Genomic DNA, 18797 nt, shown 5'->3' with positions numbered 1-18797 from the left:
TCGGTGAAAAAAAAGGCAAATAATATATAGAATATGATATATAATTGTTTGTTAATTGCAGAAAAATATTTGATTGGTTCGTTCAGGTTTCTTTAGTGTTTGTGGTTTTCTGTGTTTCGTGATTACGCTCCTCTTCGACTAGTACCACCATCTTGTTTATTTCATCAATGAAGAGAGTGTAAGACTTAAAGGACGATTAGAAATTTTTTAAAGTGGTTTTTATTTGTGTCTTGAAAACAATAAATTGTAACAAAAACTGTGAATATGTCCCACGGTGGTAGAAATGAATGTAGAATTTACGTGGGCAATTTACCTCCTGATATAAGAACGAAAGACATTCAAGATCTTTTCTACAAGTTCGGTAAAGTTATTTTTGTTGATTTAAAGAATCGCAGAGGACCACCTTTCGCTTTCGTTGAATTCGATGATCCAAGGTACCTTCCATAACTTATGATTCTATAAAAAATTTTTTATTTTTTAGATGTAGTTATACAATACTGGATTGTTCCGTAATATATATCCTTATTGTTCTATAATACTTTTTTTTCATTAAGTGAGAAAATATCTTTGTTTGAAAATTCCAAGTTTGTAATTTTATTAAGTTAGAAATTATTAATTTTATATTAAGAAATATATGATTTTTATTATATATATGAAACTTGATGTTGACATCTTAATGTTACATAAAAATTACACAAGAATTATTACTATAAGTAATCTCTTTCAGAGATGCTGAAGATGCAGTACATGCAAGAGATGGATATGATTATGATGGTTATAGACTACGTGTTGAGTTTCCAAGAGGTGGTGGCCCCAGTAATAATTTTCGCGGTGGCCGTGGAGCAGGAGACAGTGGAAGAGGTGGTCGAGGTGAAATGAGTAACTCTCGAGGACGTGGCCCACCTGCTAGGAGGTCTCAATACAGAGTCCTTGTTACTGGTTTACCTCCTTCTGGTAGTTGGCAAGATTTAAAGGATCATATGCGTGAAGCTGGTGATGTATGCTTTGCTGATGTTTATAAAGATGGTACTGGAGTTGTTGAATTCTTACGGTATGAAGATATGAAGTATGCTGTGAAGAAGTTAGATGATTCAAGATTTAGGTCTCATGAGGTATAATGATACTATTATTCTTAACTCTTTGCGCTCAACGATTTTCTCAGTCGGGCAAAGTAGCAACTTGAAATGATATTGCGCATATGTAACAAGTGTCTTATAGGTAACATAAAATGGTCTTACTAAAATGGTCTACAAATTAACACGTTGACGTCGGTGCCAATATTCAGGATTTTCTCTGTAAGGTGGCGCCCGAATGCAGGGTCTGCTTCGTGGGGTGGTGCAGTGTCAGATTACACTGTTCAACACAATTGCAATTTTTCAACTTTGACCTCAATTTATAGCAAAATTACAAAAGCTATATCATTCCTCTTGGGTTCAATGAATTCCGTAGACTTCAACTAATACATTGATATACAATATATACAGTTTGGCAATATCAATTTGCATATATCTGTAAATATTAAGTAAAGTTGATGGGACCAGCTTTGGCCCTAATTTTGAAGTACTTTTTTTGACTTTTTTCGAAAAGTGGAGGTGTGACGCGAATTCTGATCATCGCACGCAATTCTGTGAACATTTTTCTATAAGAAACATTCATAGCGTGAATCAAAAAATTTTTCAATTCCGTATAGTAAAAAAAAATAGTTATGCATGTTCGTCGGAGAACGACAGCGCGACAACATGCACAACAAAAATAATATTAGGTTATGTTAAATTTTTAAAATGGACTGACAAAAGGCCAGTGTGCTCTCCCCTATCCGTTTTGTTGCATAATTGTTTGTTTCAGTTGTTATTTGATTTATTAGCTCGTTGATAACAAATATCTTAAAAAATCTAACAGTTTCTTCAACATTTGAGGAAAATTTGCAGCCCTGCAGATTTTTCAGCGACTATGAATTTTATTCTCGGTGGTATTTCGCTAGATTTTTCACAAGATGTCCATTCTGAATTATTAGAATCTTGTGGGGCATTACTGTCACTTTCGGATTCACTATCTATTGTTCTAATTTTTCAATTTCTTACACTTAATACTATGTCACTATCTCCAATACTGCTTTCATTTCCTCTATCAATAATTCCTTCATGAATACAATCGATCTCTTTTCTCAACAATTCAAAATCAAATTCATTTTCATTTGAGGCAATTTCATTTCCAAAATCCATATTTTTTATGACTTCTAAACTATAATACTTTTGCTATGATCGTCGAATCCGAACTAATGTTCGAGATGTCAGAATTATAGTTTCGGAAGAATTTGAGATGAAATATTTTACTTCCATTTTAACGTGTAACACTTTACATTTCTTAACAAAGGACATAAAGAGCTAAGGAACCTATTTACGAACCAATACTGTATTTTCATCAATTAGAGATGTCGAAATCTAGAATAAACAGAGGCTGTTGCTTTTTACTTGCCTCTCGAGTTACCGCATGAAACGCCGTGGCGACTGAGAATCGCTTCTCGAGCGCAAAGGGTTAATACTTTTTATATTTGTACACTATTTTTACATGACTTTATTTTTGTTTATAGGGTGAAGTAGCTTATATTCGAGTGAAAGAAGATCATAACAGTGGCGATAGGGGACGTAGTGAAGATAGGGAGAGAGGTCGGAGTCATTCACGAAGCTATAGCCCACGGCGTCGTGGTTCACCTACCTATTCACCATTGCGACGTAATTACTCGCGATCAAGATCTCGTTCCAGATCTCGTTCATACGACTAGTGTGTACGTATATGTTTCACATGGTAATATAAGTAAAGGCTTATCAATATTTGCTTTACCATGTTTCATTATTACTGATTTGAATTTCACTTAAAGACACCTTCCAATCCAAACCAATTTTGTATAAATTACAAAATTATTCCTGTGTTGCTTGAATTTAATAATTGTATTATACCTAATGTATAGTTAGAGCACGGTTCATTTTACATATACTAAAACTGTTTTATCAAAGACCTTGTTGCTATCAATTCAAAGATTTCTAACTTGTGTAAACCTGGAAGAGTAGATTTTTCAACAGTAAATATTAACATCAAGTTTTATCTTAATTTTTTGTCTTGAAAAAGGGGAATCGTGCTCATATTAATTGCATATTACTGTTCAAGATATACTGATTAGAGTTACTTTTATGTTTAAAAATACATTCCTTTATATTTTGCAATTTGTTTTGACACTACAACTATATTTAAAATATGTAACAATTTTCAAATATTACAAATGAGAATCTAAGAGGAAATAACTCATATTACTTCAGTGATTTAATTAATGTTCACATTGGTGAATAGTATTTGTTGTACAGCTGCCAATATAATCTATGTTCAATGTGAATGCCTTCATTTATTGATTTAACACATGATCATTCACATTGTACTGTATGATATTACCATTGGTAGCTCTACTATAAAACTTGATGTGAACATAGCCTTTGTTTTTTCACATTTATTTAATCACATTTGCAGTGATAAATACAGCACATTTTATAGCATATATAACATGGAATTTTTTTAAGCTTCTAATGCTGAATGCTTATCATATAAGTTCATAAAGCTAACATTTTTCTTATTGTTAACAGCTGAAAATTATTGTGCATATAAATTAAAATGCTAAATAATAGATAATGAGGAAAACGTATATTTTTAACATGCATATACATTATGCAACATAAAATACAGTATATTGCATAATGGATATTGTATTCAATACTTGATCAAAACATTTTTTACTGTAATTATTTGCTATAGGAATTCTAAAATTCTTTTTTTCCACTATATATAATTCCATTTGATATTTATTATCCTATAAATTTTATGGATTTGGATTTTAAGACATTAATTTAATGAAATATATTAAAAGGAATTATTGAAGACTATAAATTCTTACAAACAATTAATGTATGAATAAATACATCAAAGTTGTCTACACGGCTCGTCGTCGTTTAAGTTACCACGCAAATTTAAGTACGATAATTTTGGCTATCTAGTGATGACAATACAAAATATTATATGTGCTGAAAATATAACACTTAATACGTAGATAATGTAATACATCGATACTCGTCAACGGATAGTGCATACGGATAGGACATAATATTTGATAAATATAAGTAAAAGATTTATTTTTTACTAATAGATTAATATTCATATGACCAATTTGCTTTGGGGAAAGCTGACATATATATATATATATATATATATATATAGCTATCATTTATTGTGCACTGATATTGTTCATTCGGTATAATAATTAGCTTAAAATGTCTTATGTATTTGAGTGTTCTTTAACGACGATCATTGGGCCATTTGTTTGGTTTGATAAAAAGAACTGTGTGTTATGTATCACCTTAAAGTGAAAAATCAAACAATTCATACTGAAATTATTATTAAGACCATAACAATATGTTTGTTACAATTATTTGGATGTTTGTGAAATATGGAATTAAATTTTAAGTTATACACGACATATTTGGAGAGAAATGTGTTTTTATGATGAAATGAGTCATTTGGAAATTTGTTACACATTTCTCGTTTAACGTTTTCCTTTTAAAAATTACACAGACTAATTCTTGAAATTTTGCAATACATGCCTAAACTATAGAATTTTCAATCATAAATTAAAGATGTTGAAGGAAAACAATGATTTCGTGTATTCTTGAGAGCATTATTATTGCAAATTGATCCTGTGATATTTGTTTCCTTTTAACGTTATTTACATTCATTCACTAAATATAAAAATGTGAAAATTTAAATTTAATGTTAGCAAATATGCATTGTTTTATATAGTATTTGCTCAATTTATAAAACACTACTCAAATATTGTAAGTCACAGGGATTACATTTGCAGTGATAAATTTTATATATAATATTAATGCATATTGTATAAGGGACTAATGTATTTTTTCTTCTTTTGTATATTGGATTGGATTGTAACACAATGAATGAAAAACTGAAATCGACACGATCTTACTTCTTGGATGGATATAATACACATTCGCTTGACGGTGGGATGAGATGGAATGCGTTTTGGATGGATTTATGTATGGAGCATATATTATAAAAAAGGATTAAGAGAATGCAAAAATAATGAGGCATTAAGGATACTTTCAAGAGGAAATTCAGGATCAGGAATTCAGGAAAGGAATTGGATGAAAGACACAATCCGTTTCATTCAAGGATTCTCAATTAGCTGGATTTTCATCAGAAAACGTTGGCAAATCCATTACAAGGATTCAATATATTTTTCTCTTTCGAATCGTTAAACAAACGTAAAAAAAATTATTTAATCGTGACATAGCAGTGCTTCTGCGTTGACAAACTAAACGGAAAAAAGATAATAATACCGTAATTGAAAAACGCAGAATGAACATCTTCGACATATTACGTGGTTGTAGTATAGATTTCTTAATCGTTTCAGTGTTTCAGTTCTATTACAATTACGCGTACATAAAGCGAGAAAGAAAGAGAGTGATTTTCGCAATTTTTTTATTACGTTCTGTACGATCTAAAAAAGAGCAAACTAACTGGTAATGGAATGTCAACATTGCAAAAGTTTTATTTTATATGAAAGTACTCGCTTATAGCTTCGTATGTCAGATGTTCGTAAGTCGAGAATTATTTTTATCATTACCGACATGATAACTTTGATTCTCATCGTCAAAGAGAAACTCTATTAACCAGAAATATATCATAATTCTCACCCATCGGCGTTCAGTGATCGATGATTCGCGAAAACTTACACGGAAAGAATATAAGACTTGGTGACTGGTTCAACGCGAGAAAATCGATTCGGTTGAGAAATTTTCCTCGTTTCTTGTTCGACTTGTGCAATATAAGCATTAGCATAGGCGGTATACCATATCGAACTATCTAACTCCGTGATTAGCGTTCCTCAGGATCGTGGAGAACGAACAAGTGGTTCTCTGAGAAAAAATTCGCGTTGCAAAAAATAGTGTGTTCTCACGGGTTTGCCTTCTACCTCGTGATCGAAAATCGTCCGATTGCTTTTCCTCTCGGTCATTTCGATCTTTTTATTGCACATTTCGATTGATCGTGACACCGTGTGTATATACAATTTGTATACGTGTGCTACATATGTGTAGTAAGAACTTCACCTCGTTCGTCGGGACTTGATGCGCGGTGCAAGAGGATATTAACGTTTGGGTTGGAAAATAAGACGAATACTTCATCTTATAACAAGAACCTGGCTCTCCCTAGTTGTAGAGGATCTCCCGGGACGAAAACAAAAAATAAATGATAAAACGGAAAGACAGGATTCGGCAGAGATACGGTGTGTTGGATTAGGATGCTGACAGGATATAAAGTTAGTATTCATGATGGATATTTTGGATAAACGGATAAATTGGCTGGAAATATTCCACTTGGATTCTATAAATAAACGGATTACTTGGATCTTTTGACCGGACAGAATATATACGCCGTGTTCATGCCGTTTGGATGGAGTTGGATTATCGAAATGTCGATAAATTATATAAAAAAAAGAAAGCAAAACTTGTGGCTACGCTCGTTTATACGTCAAATAGGTTTCATGGATTATAATCGCCTAGGTTCTGACCTAGGGGATTTGGACTTGCACTTGTCGGGATCAATACAGGAATTAAAAAAGAGTATATATAAATAATAAATAAAAATAGTCGGATATCTCATTTTTCGGATAACACACGGATGATCGAAAACGGATGATTCGCACACACTCGCTGTAAGGTATTTGTTCAAGTTTAATATCTCTGACGTTCCTTCGATATATATACATTTGTTCTGCATGCAATTCTTCTAAACGATACCAAAAATGCCCTGTCAAAGAATCAGAAAAATGATATTAGAGAGATCCACCTTTTTGAGAGACTAACTTAAAATGTGTGTAACAGATATAATATTTCGTCTGCTTGAAAGATCTGTTTTAGTGTGGTTATATTAATCATTCGTCACCATCTTTATGTTCAGCTTACACACCTATATACGTATATAGACACAGATATTTTTCAATCCTGAAAACAGAAGTTTCTCTCACAAAATTATTGACAAGAGTGAATGTCCGTTTCCTGATAGTAGTATTAACTATTCCTTAATAGTTACCCAGTCACCCTGTTCAATTAGAGACCTTCGCATTTACGTTTGTTACTTCACGACGATAAGAGGAATTTTATAAAACTCCTGATCGTCAATATCTGTTTCAGGAAGCAGGAATAAAAGATGTTTGATTGTTTTATTACTGATAGTGTTTCTGGATATATCCTGAATTCCTTTCCTCAACTAATGTTTATTGTTAAAAAAGTAATATATTTTTATAATTTAGTACACAACTAATATTGATCGACCTTACATTTCTTTTTATGTATTTGTACAAGGAAGCAAGAGGGAAATATACGTGAGTATGGATTCACCCTCCTTCGCGAATTATTTTCTTCTAAAGTTCAAATGAAATACATGATATTAAAAACATGATATTACAAGTTTAATAATAGCAAAAAATATATTTTCTAATAAGAAAGGTCTAAATATACTTTTTTTATGTTAAAAAAGAGTATTTTATTTAAATATTTGTTACGCATAATAAAAATCGATTGGTACTAACAAAGTGTGAAGAAATGTTTCTCAATGTCTATAATAAAAAAGAAATTTAGGTAAGTAATACGAAAAAGAAGAAAATATGATATTATTAACCTATTATCAGTTCTGTTCAGATGATCCATCAAGGATCAATAGGAGAGCAGAGTTCCGCTGCTTGGATTTATGAAGTAATCGTTTTGTAAGATAGGTTGTATCTAATATTATTGCAATTAATATTTGTTACAAATATTCTACATATATTAGATATATATGTATCTAATATATTTAATTTTATTATTTCATAAATATAATTTTCTTTTCTTTTTTATCATATATCTTATCATATCTTTGTTACGCGATCAATGAATAAATTATTCTTCTTCTTGATTCTGAATTGTTTGTAACAGCTTTTGATCAATACAAATATCTTATGAAGCAGTATTAAACTTTATGAAGAACGACTGATTGGTATATATGTATATATTGCAAAAATTTGTATTTGTTATATTTACAAGTGTTAATTAGCATATTTTACATTAAACAGTAAAAATAATCGATATGATATCTTTCTTTTATATCGCTTCGCGGATTGGTGAGACAACTATTTCTTTGATGAGTACTGAGTCAGGAGATTGTAACGCGAAGAGAACACAATCAGTCACATCTTTGGGTTTCAAAGCCATACGAGGATTTTCCTTTAACCATTGAGCAGTCATCTCACTCTCCACCAAACCAGGACAAATTGACTATAACAAAAAAGCACATACAGTAATCATCAAGAATAGAATTTCAAAGATAGTAGCTCCAGAAGCAAGAATAAACATAGTAGAACACTTACAATGACTTTGATGTTAGATTCAACTTGTGCTAATTCGGATCTAAGGCTTTCTGTCAAGAAATTCAAAGCAAATTTGCTGGCTATGTAAGCTGGGGATATTGGACGATCACAATTAATTGGTGCTTTCAGCCAAGAAGCATCATTGATGTTTACAATAATACCATTGTCAATTCCTGTAGAACAAAACAATAAGAGAATACGAAAAATTTGCATCCTGGACACTGAAACATTCTGAAACTTCTTTGACTTGCTTACATTTTATAAATACCTACCTTTCTTCTTCATTAACTTTAGAGCTTCCTTGGTCATCCAAGTCAATCCAAGGAAGTTTACATCAAACATTTTCTTCCAGTCTTCCATTTCACCAGACTGTAGTGAGATATCTATGTTATTAGCAGCGTTATTGATGAGGATGTCTATGGCTCCTAAATTCTTTTCAACCCATTCCAAAACATGCAGTATGTCATTCTGATTGGAAAGGTCACACTGTAGAGGAAACAGTTTTCCAGGCTTCGACTTTAGTTCCTCAGCAAGTGCCTGTTTAGAATTAAAGTTAATAACATTTGAATTCTACATAATTATTCTATAAATAAAAACGTTAAGATACAAAAGAAAAAAAACTGTTTTAAATCTACGTTTATCTAAATGAAACATTTTGCGATCTATGTAAAATTAAACAACACTATTGAACATTGAAGATATGATTACAATACTTGTATGTGGAAGAAGGAAAAAATGCTGAATAGAATGAAGTTGCCTTAAATCTACTAACAGTAAATAGGCGATGAAATATTTTTAAAGCTCACAATGAGTAATGAAGATGACTCTTTTTTTTATAGTAATGAAATTTTATTTATTATGAAGTTGTATTACTTGTTACTTGTTCAAAGAATAATTTTTACAAGAAACATACCTTTACTTTGTCAACCTCTGAGGCAATGCCAATAACTTTCATTCCTTTGCCAACCAGACATTCTGCTAGGCATTTGCCACTGCTACAGTTGGCTCCAGTAATTAAAGCAACTTTGTCAGCCCAACGTTGTTCCATGATGATGTGTTTGATTTGTGTGATTATATGAGAAAGAACCGTGGAATTGAAGTTACAAAATGTATCTGCATTTTAAAACACTGGCGCCTCTTTTTATACCAGAGTAAAATTGTGGCCCAAGATTACCGAGGTCGCGTTAATCTTCAGACAGACAGAAATATATCAGTCAGCTTTTCTTCAACCATGGGTACTATGTAGGTTGTTCTTATATTGACATTTGAAACGATATTGCATTATTTGCAGGAAACTGTAATAATAAATCATACAGGATATTGATACTTTTATGATGGTAGACAGTTTATTACAGATAGGATGTGTTTTGATATAAGACACTTTTCATGAGAAATAAATTTTGCGTAATTATCTGTAGTACTTAACTTTTTTTTCTTTTAATATATATGAATTGGAAAAGCAAAATATATGAATTTACAAAATAACGATGATCTTACGATAATAAAATAAAATCGTATAATCAATTTTATAAATGTCTTTATCGAATGTTACATTGCATGAGATATTAGAAATTTATGAATGAAAAGAGGAATAGTTTTTTAATATTTTAGTTATAAAGAATAAGAAACATTATTATAGATATACAATATTATTTTATGCAATCTTTTTTATTGGGAGCATACAATTGCAGATACGATTTTAATTCTGTGTAAAAAAATACATTAATGTGAATGTTTTTTTTTAAATACGTGCTATGTGTTTACTATAATACAATCAAGGACACTGATAAAAGGAGATACAGGTATCTTTTTCAAGAGTAACGTTTTCAAACTATTGCATCAGATGAGTATTTTTAATATCGCTTCATTCTGTTTCATTAAGTTCTCCATAATTTATTAGCCTCGAAATAATACTTCCAAATCATTGAAATATTCTGTTTACCTTTCTTTAAAATTCTTTTAAAATATATCCATATAACAATATTTCTTAAGAAAATTGCATAAGGATTTTCAAAGATCGCGGTAGCTTCCGAGTTGGCGCAAATCGATCGATGACACCTTCGATATCTCTGTCGTTATACAATGTTTGATATAGATCTGCGTTTAGTTCGCGAACGAATCGCATACTATCAGCTGCAATTTCACAGCTTCGTTTTTTTCGCATATTTTGTTTATTCTCGATCTGAAATAGGGCACGAGCTTTATAAAGAAGGATACGACCACGCTGTAAGCGTAATTCTTGCAATGGTATTTTATCTTCCTCGAGTATTTGAAGCGCTTGCGTAGCTATATCTATAGCCTGATTCGAATGTCCCTTATTTACCGCCATTTCTGCTTTATCGTTTAAAATATCGATTATTCGTTTTGTCAGATCAATCGTCTTTTGAGATACCGGATATTCCATCTCGCGTATCTTTTCGCGGCATTTTAAGTACGACTTCAGTGCCGTATCGATATCCTTATTTTTCAGAAAGTAATCGCCTAATAATATATACGGCTCCGCATAGTGCTTGGCTAGGTTACTTTTATATACAATTCGTACTGCTGCGTCGAGTTTATCGTCCAACATGCATTGCATCGCCATATCGTATCTATAAATGGAGTATTCGAAAGTTTTTAACGTTGTTTTGAAACGGTTAGATGTTCGATAGACTAGCAAGTTTGAATTCTACTTCCGATTGAGAGAACGTTGTATCGTTACGCACCGCGTGTTCTAATTTTTAAAAGTGTAAAATGTAAATTTAATGTGAAATATCTGTGATGATTTTTGGTAACAAGTCATTTAGATGGATTTTTAAGGTAAATTGAAGAATAATACAATTAATATACTTTTGGTGAAAGAGAGTTATGTCATAAGGTTATAAAATTTTTCAGGTTTGGAAGTGAACAGTACTGATTTGAAGATTTGGTTTCCAAAACAGAAATTTGAGGAGATTTAAGGCGCTGAAACGTCTTCTTTTGCAGTTACAGGTTAATTTTTATCGATGTAGTAATTACTATCAATATAGTAAAAAAGAAAGATATTTCCACTTTAGTGTGACTTTATACTGGTAAAAAGTGGCGGATTCAGAGATATCGGTAGGGATCGATCCTCCCCCTCCCCCCCCCCCCCCAAGAGTAATAATATATACGAATGTTATATTACATTCTGAAAAACTTTTTGGATATACAGGTATAATTGATGTGAATTCAATTATTTAGGCTACAATATCAAATAGAGATATTCAAATATAAATTACAAGCAAATTTTAAATCTTGTAAAAGAAGGTTCAAAAATGTACTTATGTAGAAAAATACATTATGTAAAAATCCAAGAAAGGCTTCTGAATCCGTCACTGTTATGATCTCACTATTTTTATATTCTTGCCGTCAAGAATATGCATATATTTTATTAATATCGATATATTCTATCATTAATATATATTAATATATACTATTATCGTATTTTATTTTTACCGTATTAAGTACCATTGTTTGATCAACTGATTCCTCGCTTCGCTAATAGAAACTTTTCCCATGAGCGATTTTTCTTTGTCTACTGTCGGTTCCATTAATTTGTAGAAATTGTCGCTGAGACTTTGTAACCAAAAATTTGCTTCTTCGAAACGACCAGATAATCGCAAGACTATCGCTTTCAGTAAATTGAATCCTGGATTGTATGGATTACAATCTAGTGCTTTTTCGACTATAATCAAAGCTTTGTCATAACAATTGTACATGCACCATAGGACGGTATATGCTGATAATGTGTGACCAGTACTAAATACCACCTGTGTATGTACGTGATACAATAAATATATAAAATATATAATATATAACTTATAAATCAATTTATAAGACTTACAACAAAGAGGATATAAGTAATGGAATGTTTTTTAGTATATTAGTTTTTATAGTTTTCAATTATACTTTTTAATTTGGAATGATGTACAACATCATTCTCAAAATTTGATCGATGATCAATTAAATAAAATAATATTTTTACCCCTTTTTAAACGATGGAAAGTTACATTGATTATTACAATTAACACTAAATTATTGTAAATGAAGGAAGTTACATATTGTGTTGTGAGCAGGTAAGATATAATAACAGATACTTTACAGAAACATTACTTACTACACAAACCAAAGACTTAAAAAGGATTTGCATGATTCTAAAAAGAAGAATAAATTATTATATTATTATATCATAAATATTATGATCTTTTTAAATATTATAAACATATATATACATAACAAACATAACAGTTCTATTACTTTTATATATCGAATGAATCAGTTGGTGTAAATTATTGGAAACGATTTCACCGGGATCATGGAGGATCTAGCAGCCGGCTGTGCAGGTTGCGGTCATGCGGCTGTGGTCGCGGAGGAATTAGCGCGATTTGCGGTCTCCGTTCACGCTGCTTATTTTTCCGTGGAACCCGAAGGTGCGGTTAGACATGAACTTTACCTCGGGTCTAAATCTTCGGATCATCAGCAGTCGTGAAGTCACTTCCGTGCGACCAAGTCCTCCTACCCTCCTTTGTCAACCTCATTTCTCATCTCAATTAAAGAAATTAAGAAAAGAAGCAAGAACAGAAAGGAAGAAAAAGAAGAGGATCAAGAAATTTTTTGGTTTTAATAATTGTTGTTTTTATAAGTATTACGACCTTTTTTCAAAGAAAATTTTGTTTTAATAAAGATCGTAAAAAATTTTTTGCGAAGCAAAGAAGAAAAGAAGAGAGAAAAAAGGAAAGAAATGGAAATAGTGGAAACATCAAAAGGTAAACCACTAGTCCTCTACAAGGGCTATCAATTTCGTCAGTACAGGTGCAATGGGGAGGTAATAACGTGGCTATGTTTAAACGAAAAGACGTCCAGGTGTAAAGGTCGAATGGCCACAAGAAATGGGGAAATTTTGAAATTCATTGAACACACGTGTAAGCCTGACCTAGCTAAATGTGAGGTGAAGAAGCACGTGGCTATAGCGCGGAAGAGAGCAAAAGAGGAAGTGCTGCCGATCGCTCAGATATACAAGGAAGAAGTGGGACAACTGGTGAATAGGGGATATGAATTTATCACCAATGTTCCAACTTATTCGTCTGTGAAAAGCTCCTTATATAGGCTGAGGCGTGGTAAGCGTGACGAGGACGAGTCGAATGATAGTAAGCGAATAGTATTAACGAAAGAATAGTATTTTTCTAAGAATAATAGATATCCGAAGAATAATATTCTACAATCGCACAGGATCAGAGGATTTTATTGCTAATAGAATCTAATAAAAAATTGTGATTATTAGAGTATTACTAATATTCTTGAAAATTGGAAGGGAATTGAAATTTAATGTAATTCCAATGGACTAGATATAATTGTTCACTACTCTAACAAAAATTTATAAAGGTATTTAATATAAACAATATAAAAAAGGAAGAGAAAGAAAAGAAAAAGAAATTGAACAATCTATGACGTTTAAACTGTCTGTATATACACATATACATTGTGTTCATTAGCTTGGTATATGTATAATATGTATATTAATTAATGATTGTTTGTATCTTTTGTAATATGAAAAATAAATGTATTGTAGATAATTGAGTAACTATCAATAATTTTAGTGACTGTAATTAATTCAGATGTGTGTTTATATGTTATCATTATATCAGGTACATTCCATTACTTTTATCTTAGAATTGTTTAATTCATATCATCTTTATATCATTATATATTCGTAATTAACTTAATTTAATATTAAGAAGATGCGAACTTGTAACAATTCTTTAGCTTTCTCATTATTCTTATCAAGGTTTAAAGCTTTTAGAAGCATGTGCCTAGCAATTCCCATTTGCTTTAAATGAATTTTATATTTTGCGTGCACGGCCAGCAAATTGGATGTCCTTATAGAATCGGCATTCAATATAAATTTGTTCCAATATCTCCGAAATATATCGTATTTGTGCAACTTAGGTATGATATCTAACAATTTATCCTGTTTTGACACACGTAATATTAATATGCGAAAAAATTAATAACAATAGGGAATAAGATCGTATACTTGTATCTCTGTCATATCCATTTCGCATAACTTAAGCAGGTAGACTTGTTCATAATCGCCTAGAGCTTCTACTAATAAATTATTTTCGCTGTACCAGTCTCCTCTTTTCATGTAGGCATCCATTAATTGCTTATTGTATATAACTTTCATTCCTTCTTTCGATAGTGTATGATCGAATCTGGCCATTGACTTGGCATTTTCGTAGCTTTTGATGGCATTCGTCCATTTTCCTTAAATCGAACAATTTTCGGTAATATTCGCGGCTTTTGTGTGTATTAGGGCATTTCTTTAAAGACATCTTTGCCTTGATAAAAATGGTAAAGTAATTTTTCCGTACTATTCGCGATTTTTGAGGCGGAAATGAATTTTTATTTAATAAAACGTTAGGAATCACACTTTTAATTTCAAAAAGAGAGAAGGAAAATAGGAAAGAGAAATTCTTAGAGTAAATTGTCTCCAAAAAATTTCGATTTTTAAACAAGTTTTTTAAACAAATCTTTACAAGTTACGAGACATTTCGCAGAATAACTAATTTAACTGCTGATTTTTATTAATTATCCATCGACAATGAAAACGATAGATACGCATATAAAAATTCAATTCCAAAAAATAAATTAAATCTATATTTATTATATTATAATTTCAGAGACCTTCAAGTAAATGTATATCTCCTTTCAGGGCATAAAATGCGTGAAAATTCGGGTTATAAAACAATCCTTTGCTGATTAAACGATTGACTTTCTTTAATTCTTCCTCTTTCTGCATAAGATTACTCGCTTCCTTGAACAAACGTTTCGCGCTCCGTATTTCCTGTCTTTTGGTAAGCGGTTTGTGATAGCTCCATAATTCTCGTAACTACTTCAATTATACATACATTTATAAACTTAGTATATTATTATAAACGTATATTATAAAAGTATATTATTTATTCTATTCATCAAATTTTCAAATTTTCGTAAAAATTTTCATCTATATTAATTTTATATATGTATATTTTGTAACGTTAAATAATATATACGTAATATTCATAGTAAAATTCCTCGACTTGTGTTTTATTTGAATTTTTAAGGTATCCCAGGATGTTATCGATAAAATTTATGATTTCGCAATAAGATCAGTTTTCTATACAATTTTCGGCTGATAGTTTAAAATATATGTATGGAAATTTTATCTTTGAATAAAATTCCTTTATTTAAAATAAAGATTCGTCCCACTTTGATGGCCTCTTTAAAGGGGTTCTTATAACGTTTCTCCGGTGGTGCGAAAGCTTTCTTCTTTTCGGCAAGCTGAAATATCTCCATTTTGAGGGAACGTCGTTCGCAATTTGCAGATACTTAAATACAATACACGACACATAGGTTATATCATAATATCAATTGTTTTCATTGGAAATAAGCGGGGAGAGGGAACTGGGATACATAGAAGAATAGATAAAAGGCGTAGACGCATAGACGTATCTCTTCTTTAAATATTGAAAATGTTCTCAATGATAGAGAATAGAAAAAAATAATTCAAACAATTTCTTAAGAAGAATGGTTAAATTTATTTTCAGAGTAAAGGTTGGGAAAGTTTCATTTCAGTTTAAGGTTGAAATATTAGCATCAGCGTTGAAGAATTTTTTTTGCATTACATAGTAGTATATATAGTAGTACTAAAATAGTAAGGTATTAGAATTTGTTAAGCGGAACATGAATTTCAATCAACAACAAAATTGTCATCTACGTATGTGTTAGAGAAGTTTCGATTAATAATATAATAAATTCTATTCTCCCTAAACGTTGTTATTTTTGTAACAATTATTTATCCCATAATAAATGTAACGAATAACTGAATAACTCTAACTATACTGCAACTAATGCTGAATTGCATCGCATGTTCACTACCAAGACTCGCCTAAAGGTCGCAGAACAATATCTTGAACCTGAAAATACAATTTAAAAACAATATGAATTTTAATATCCATAAAATAAATCGAAGATGAAGAATGCAAGATTTTTAAATAAGCATTTCCAAGAAGATCGATTTCGAGTGATGATTTACTCACGACAACATGTGGAGCACATGTTAAAATGTATATTGCAGCTGAAGCGACGTCTTCAGGGTCCAATGTAGGGAACGATGCTAATGCTTCCTCGGAATACGTACTATAGGATACCATTAATTCCGTGCCCACTAATCCTGGACTAATTCCCTAGAATTTGTAGTAAAAAGGAAATTAAGATATCCAGAATGTTTCTGGAAATTTTTCTTTTATTATTGCAATCATTTATAATCTTATTTTTCTGTGATATTTTTTTATATTTTATTATTTATATAGAATAATTGGTCACCAACCGTGACCCTAATTTGGGTTCCTGTGAGTTCGTGTCGTAAAGTCTGTGCCAGAGCAGTGACGGCTCTCTTTGAAGCTGGATAAACAGAGAATCCGGGTATAAAAGGCACTCTTTCACCCGCGAGGCTGTTCACGTTTATAATGACACCCTCTCCCCCTGCTTCTCGCATCATACGAATAGCTTCTTTCGTGCAGAGGCACAATCCAAAAACGTTCACGTCGAAAACTGTATGCCAATCTTCTAGATTTCCATCTGTAGATTTAACGAAGCTATCAATTCGTTAATTAACAAATAATAATAATTAGGAAATTTGATTATTTTTGGAATATTGATAATCGAAATATTCTACGTCTACATCTTGATTTATACTTAATATTCGTAATTATGGCTTGAATACATTTATATAGCTATCTTTTAAATAGATAAAAAATTCTAAATTTGATATCGAAATTTTGAAACTTAAATTGAGTACGCAATAATAACTTTGAAGAAAACTTGTTCAGAGACATAAAATTCTTAAATTCCATTTCTCGATTCATACCTAAATTGACTACGATATTGAATACATTCAAGTTTAAGGAATTACCTATAAGAGAAGATTCTTTGGTCATTCCAGCATTGTTTACCAACACGCTAGCAGGCCCAAGATTTTCCTGCACCCATGCGAAAGCAGAGATCACGCTTTCTTCCTTCGATACGTCGCATTCGACGGCGTGTAGTTTCCCTGAACACTCTTCCAATCCTTGCTCCAGTTCCTTTATCTTCTCTACTCTTCTGGCAAGGCCAGCCACCACCATACCTTATAGAAATCAATTTATTAATTTTTAAACAATAATTTTCTTTTAATTTATGGTTAGCCTTCAATTTATTTCATTTAGATTAGGTTTTATCTTTATGTTTTAAATTAGTTTATTTTACATTCCTGATGATTAATTCTTCAATTTCCTCAAGTCTCTAATCTCCGTATAAAAGTGTTAAAAATTTCATTCGTTCTTCTTTCTTTAAACCTAGGATTAAACGCGAAACATATCGTTTACCAAAGGAATTTTGTAAGCATTTTCCGAAATTTTTAAAATATAATTATCTAATAATAATAATAAAAAGAACTGTCGAAGCTTACCATGACTGACTAATTGTTTGACGATCGCAGCCCCGATTCCAGCACTCGCGCCCGTAACCACGGCCACCTTTCCTGCCCATCTGTCCATCCTCGCTATTTCACTTACAGATCGCGACTGTTCGACGCAGCTCCAGTAATAAGATCGCTTATAAGTCTAGAAACCGATAGGTAAAAAGTAACGGCGGCTAAAAATCAATTGCGACTGGTTCAGCAGGAAATCCGATAGTCTCGTGGTAAACCATACCTAGCCTTCGGCTCGATATGTCCTCGACAATTAATGTTGTTTGCGAGATTTCTGACATCCTGTCTGCGATCTATATTTCCATTCTCATACGATCTCCTCCTACTTATTCTTATAGAATAATATAATTTCATTAATGATATAAACATAATATAATGCAATTAATAATACAAATATTGAAACACAGAGAAAATTTAGAGAGAAGGCGTCAATAAGTTTTAGTATACTCCTAAGTTCTATTAGTGGACATTTCAGTCAAGAAATGTTTCACGTCTTTATCTTTCTAAATTAAAAAGAATATGGATTACTTAATTACATTTTCCGAAATTTTTGTTCAGTTTTTGATAGATGAATCTTTCTCTTTAAACTAAACTTGAGATTTTGCGAATTAGACTTTATTGAAGATATTTGTTCGAAGCGACCGTGATGAACTTCTTTGCTCGACTGCAGTTACGATGAGCTGCGCACTATATGGCTAGGTGCGTACATATAGAACGTTAATTGGGAAGCCCTTGTCGTTTGTTTGTCATTGTGCCTCTATGGTACATAATGGGATAACAGCATGTTCTTTATTTATTTATAGAATAAGAATATACCAATCGTGATCA

The 18797-nt window shown here is 31.5% G+C and overlaps 3 protein-coding genes and 1 long non-coding RNA gene across 5 annotated transcripts; 2 read left to right on the top strand and 2 right to left on the bottom strand.

Moving 5' to 3' along the window:
• The first annotated feature begins 13 nt into the window (after positions 1-13).
• LOC100647824 (serine/arginine-rich splicing factor 1B) lies at positions 14-7285 on the top strand. Of its 2 annotated transcripts, XR_007226449.1 has the most exons (4): positions 14-434; positions 728-1112; positions 2591-6376; positions 6482-7285. XR_007226449.1 is itself a non-coding variant. In XM_003401470.4 (3 exons), exons 1-3 carry the CDS (start codon positions 265-267, stop codon positions 2780-2782), a joined length of 747 nt encoding a protein of 248 aa, XP_003401518.1. In that variant the 5' UTR covers positions 14-264; the 3' UTR covers positions 2783-7285. The 2 variants fall into 2 exon arrangements, 1 of the variants encoding a protein (XP_003401518.1); XM_003401470.4 differs by having other exon boundaries at positions 2591-7285.
• Positions 7286-8085: 800 nt separating this feature from the next.
• On the bottom strand, positions 8086-9509 carry LOC100648073 (dehydrogenase/reductase SDR family member 11). The gene is made up of 4 exons (XM_003401472.4): positions 9375-9509; positions 8734-8998; positions 8462-8634; positions 8086-8369 (listed from the first exon to the last, which is right to left on the bottom strand). The coding sequence occupies exons 1-4, from the start codon at positions 9507-9509 to the stop codon at positions 8196-8198; spliced, it is 747 nt and encodes a 248-aa protein (XP_003401520.1). The 3' UTR covers positions 8086-8195.
• A 258-nt stretch (positions 9510-9767) lies between these two features.
• Positions 9768-13058, top strand: LOC125386378. The gene is made up of 2 exons (XR_007226455.1): positions 9768-11260; positions 11336-13058. It is a non-coding gene; the product is annotated as an uncharacterized LOC125386378 (long non-coding RNA).
• A 2956-nt stretch (positions 13059-16014) lies between these two features.
• LOC100647945 (farnesol dehydrogenase) lies at positions 16015-18659 on the bottom strand. Its single transcript, XM_003401471.4, has 7 exons — positions 18506-18659; positions 18193-18300; positions 17949-18102; positions 17415-17627; positions 16830-17080; positions 16540-16686; positions 16015-16416 (listed from the first exon to the last, which is right to left on the bottom strand). Exons 3-7 carry the CDS (start codon positions 18034-18036, stop codon positions 16375-16377), a joined length of 741 nt encoding a protein of 246 aa, XP_003401519.1. The 5' UTR covers positions 18037-18102; positions 18193-18300; positions 18506-18659; the 3' UTR covers positions 16015-16374.
• Between the last annotated feature and the right edge of the window lie 138 nt (positions 18660-18797).

This window comes from Bombus terrestris, chromosome 15 (assembly GCF_910591885.1).
Source record: "Bombus terrestris chromosome 15, iyBomTerr1.2, whole genome shotgun sequence".
In the NCBI taxonomy this organism is placed as follows: domain Eukaryota; kingdom Metazoa; phylum Arthropoda; class Insecta; order Hymenoptera; family Apidae; genus Bombus; species Bombus terrestris.
This window is presented reverse-complemented; position numbering and strand designations above follow the sequence as displayed.